The following is a 4225-nucleotide window of genomic DNA, read 5'->3' as shown; positions in this document are numbered from 1 at the left end:
CAGAGTTTGACACCCCTGCTCTAAACCAACAAACCAGCGCAAACCAGGCTGATCAGGCTGAACAGTCTAAGCTGGAATTATATTCAATATACTGATGGTAACTTTGTTTGCAGTTATTAATTTAATTATTAGTCAGAATTCCACATTAATATTTTAGTGTATTTTATGAGACTGAGAATCAATTCATTGGCTACTGTTTTCTCTTCTTTAAGGGTGGTGCCCCCAAGGAACTATTATTTATTTATTTATTTGTTATCTGATGCCAAAATGTATTGATTTTACAATTTGGTCCCCCTTTTAACCATTTTAATTTATAACATCAGTAATGTGGGTGCTTATACCTTCATCTATGACAGGTATGAGTGAAAAGAGAGAGGAGGGATTGATTGCCTCCATTCAGGCTGCTGACAGGTGAGATCTTCGGCAGAATAACAACGAGCAGCACCTTGAGTGTGTGAGTCCAGACATGCCAACAGTAACAGGAAACTTGAGTCTCCCTCCACAGCCTGCCAATATAAAATACATATCAGACTACAGGCTGGGCCAGTGATGTGTGAACCTCAAACAACGCCACAAGTAATTCAGATTTCAAAACAATCCGCCCACAAGCATATAGCCTGTCTGAAAGCAGGTGGAATAATCGAAAAAACAAGTTTTACTTTGTTAAACCTGACCTCATGTTCAATGTCGTTTCTATGGCAATGGGAGACATTTCAGCCTTTTAATCAGAAAGACAACCTTAAAGGCAGAATGAGTAGGATTTTTCCCCAAACAATAAATAATTCCTCTCAATCATAATTTATGACCCACCAGAAGTGTGTGGAGGTGTGGCGGACCCTGCCTGTACTTTGGTCAGTGTATGTGAAGCTCCCAGCCAATGACAGCATGCAGATCCAGATCGCAAGCACTCATCCAAGCAAGGGGGTGTGTCGTGTAGTAATGTGGGTGTGTCCTAGTCTGCAAGACTGATAAGACCCTTTTTGCTGTATTTTGGGCTTAACGCCTCCCAAGACGATTGTGACTAGTGTAAAGAAAATACAAACAAGTCAGAGTTTTTTTCCGTTATACCAATGATAATGGGTTCAGGGTGGTCAAACCTTTCTCCAGCGCTGACACAGCACTAAAACAAAGTGTGGACATGGGTCTGACAACTAGTGATGGGATTTTTCATGAGTACTTGAGAGCTGGATCATACTCAGCCAGCTCAGTGTGGGTTTTTTTCTTTTTTAGGAGGTGGGGGTTGGGAGGTTAATATGCAAAATAATCATTAGGATGACGATGAGGGTAAAATTTGGATCAGATTCAAACAGAGACTTCCCATCAATAGAATTTTCTTTTGCATGTGTGGAATTACTCTATTGCCAGATCTAATGTTAATGATCTGCTTTACAAACATTCAAATTGTTAACATGCAATTCATGCACTTAAGACTTAATATTAGAAAACTTTTTTATTGACACAATAGCGAGAGACCTTTGAGCAAATCAGATAATTATCTTAAAAACATTTCACATGAGATTTTTTAAGAATAGTAAAACAACTTAACGTTACACATAAATAATCCTTATGACCTTATGGTATGATGGCAGTGTTCTGCAGTGCCTGTGCATGGTCAGCGGGCTCCATAGTGGCCCTAAATGCATGCCAATATTTTTGCCCGACAGGTAGTCGGCCATTTTGGATTTTGTGAGTAATTTGAATTTTCTAAACATGTTTCAGGCCTCACAAAATGCACCCATAGTCAAACTGGTAAATAGTTCAATATGATGTCGCAATTGGGCTACGAATTACTTTCAGTCTGCAGACGCATCAAGTACCTTTCAACTATTTGAAAGAAATCTGAAATGTGGGCAAGGCTCCAGAGATCAGGATCCAGGCTAAGAGAATTTATTTCATTTGCATTGCATCACAGAGCAGTCCCAAAGTCTAAACGCAAACTGGTAAGATAAAAAAATAAAATAAAAAAGAAAATCAGCTGAAAAAAAAAAAGAAAAAACAGAATTAAAATCCAACAATGTGCTGATTTACGTTGCCTGAGATAATCATCAGTATTTCAAATTAACAGTCAATAATCAACAGTAAGCTCTCAATAAGGAAACATTTCATATCCAGCCCTGCGTCGAAAGGAATCTGTCAATCATGTCAAAGGACCTCGCTGGTTGGTCGTAAGGCAGAATGTGTCCCCCTCCTCGGATGATGACCTGAAGAGGACAAGTTACAGAATTTAAAACTGGTGTTCACAAAATGCTTTTTCCCGTTGTTTTGAGTCTTGTTAATATCTGCTCACCTGGTAAAACTCTCCCACTTGTCTTACGTAACCTGCCACCTCTGTGTCACTGGGCTGAACCTTCCAGTGGAAGCGAGGGGCAGTTTTGTACTCAGCAGCCCCGGTCCAGTTGACAGTAGGCAGAAACCTCTCAGTCAGTGGGGCTGCTACAATTACATCCAACTGACCACTGTAGATTAATACCTGGGTGTATGTAAAAGTGGATCAAACAGGGAAAACTGTCAGAGAGGGACTTTCTCTTGATGATGATATCGACAAAAATGAAACATTGTGTTTTTTGACTAAATATCTCAAGAACAGTAACATTGGCCAAAGAGGCAGAGGCATTGTTTGCTCATCTGATTTAGTTCAAATATTCAGACATGCTACTGTAATCCCAGACTATTGTCATATCACGACAACAATTATATCAATATATTGCATCTCCAACAAAATACAACTAAAAGTGGATAATCCTACACTCCTTACCCTGTAGTTGTCCATAAGCACTCCCAGCCACGGTTTGATGCTCTTCATGACATCCTGCAGAAGGTGCTTCTCCACCTTAGAGCCGTCGTTGAATGTCAGGTTCCCCACATGGATGGCAAGACGCACCACAGGCAGAGTCACAAACTGGGAGAAGTACTCCTGGTCTTCAGGCTCCTGTGGTGGACAAAAAAAAAAAAATGTACTGGGTTGTGCAAAGACTGTTTTCAGTTCAAAACTGGTTTATTTGTATATATAAGAAGTCACAAGGGCAGCTTTGAGCTCTGCCAGTGTTTCTAAGTACCTGACATGTCATGTAGTTGAAGTAGTTGGTGCAGCCTGTAGCATTTTGGAAAAAGGAGGGATATGGTTCCACGTCACCATTCAGCAAGCTGTCAAACACCTGAAGTCAGAGGTTAAAACAACACGGTCAACTAAATCTGTTCTTTGATTTTATTCACAGTTCTAATTTTTGTTTCAGGAAGGTGTGATACTTAAATGGCATATATGGCATTCATTCATTAAATGATTTGAGTGTAAATCTAGACAAATTATAAATAATACTGATTGTATTTTCACAGAGTTAAGCAATAAGCAGCATCTCTCACCTGAAAAGCCTCCACCCACTTTTGCTGGTGGATGAGTTTAACCCCTAAGTCTGTCTGCTGGACGACATACTCCTTCTGGAGCTCATCTATCATACCAGTTTGGTACATGAACTCACCATAACCACCCAGCATCTGAAATGGAAACAGTACAATATTAAACTCTTAATTTCTCCATTGACATATACTGTAGATTGCTATACCATGAGGGATCAAGCAGAAGATAACTTTTTTAAAGAGTACAAACATGAACAAATAGAACAAAAGGGGTTATTAAGCAACTTTCTGGTTAATACAAGATATATAACCAATTTTATTAATTGAAAGACACGATTCCTTGAGGCTTGTCAGATACGCACCATTTCTGGATCACAGAGCCCATCACCAATAGCCATCCCCTTGAGGTTAATCTTCACTTTGGCAGTGGGGTTGTTTTTATGGATGTAGTAAGAAATGGCAGGAACATACTTTCCTGCATAAGACTGTGGACAGAGGAGGTTTACATGGATTAGGATTATATTTTAAATTACGTATCCAAAACATTTATTTGCAAAGAGAAGAACTATACCTCCCCAGTTGCATAGAACTCATTGGCCTGATACTCAGGAAATATCTGGAAGAACTGTGTTAAAGCACTATTAAGGGAAGAGATGGGGATAATGAAAGAGTTAGTAACAACCAAACATCAGCATAACACTTCAGATTTAAAAACATTACCACAATAGCACAACTATTTGATATGTAAAAATAAAGTGGAGTCATGGCGTCCTGAGCAGAGAATGTTGTGACACTTCTTTTGCCTGTGTTGCTATACCAGGCTCTCTCATGTTAGTGTATGAGACACTCTGTTTGCTGTTTGTAGCTACAG

At 39.4% G+C, this 4225-nt stretch overlaps 1 protein-coding gene across 1 annotated transcript in view; it reads right to left on the bottom strand.

The window, feature by feature from the left end:
• Nucleotides 1–1871: 1871 nt before the first annotated feature.
• cpvl (carboxypeptidase vitellogenic like) overlaps nucleotides 1872–4225 on the bottom strand; it is a 4980-nt gene continuing 2626 nt past the window's right edge. Inside the window, exons 7-13 of the mRNA XM_035673080.1 lie at nucleotides 3926–3992; nucleotides 3717–3839; nucleotides 3361–3492; nucleotides 3057–3155; nucleotides 2756–2929; nucleotides 2288–2470; nucleotides 1872–2201 (exon numbers count right to left, since the gene is read on the bottom strand). Of these exons, the coding sequence (XP_035528973.1) occupies nucleotides 2103–2201; nucleotides 2288–2470; nucleotides 2756–2929; nucleotides 3057–3155; nucleotides 3361–3492; nucleotides 3717–3839; nucleotides 3926–3992 (877 nt within the window). The 3' untranslated portion in view covers nucleotides 1872–2102. The remainder of the gene's footprint in view (nucleotides 2202–2287; nucleotides 2471–2755; nucleotides 2930–3056; nucleotides 3156–3360; nucleotides 3493–3716; nucleotides 3840–3925; nucleotides 3993–4225) is intronic.

Source organism: Morone saxatilis, unplaced genomic scaffold (genome assembly GCF_004916995.1).
Source record: "Morone saxatilis isolate NCDOM2014 unplaced genomic scaffold, NCSU_SB_2.0 Contig24, whole genome shotgun sequence".
NCBI lineage: Eukaryota > Metazoa > Chordata > Actinopteri > Moronidae > Morone > Morone saxatilis.
The sequence above is the reverse complement of the archived record's forward strand: the minus strand, read 5'-3'. Positions and strand labels throughout refer to the sequence as shown.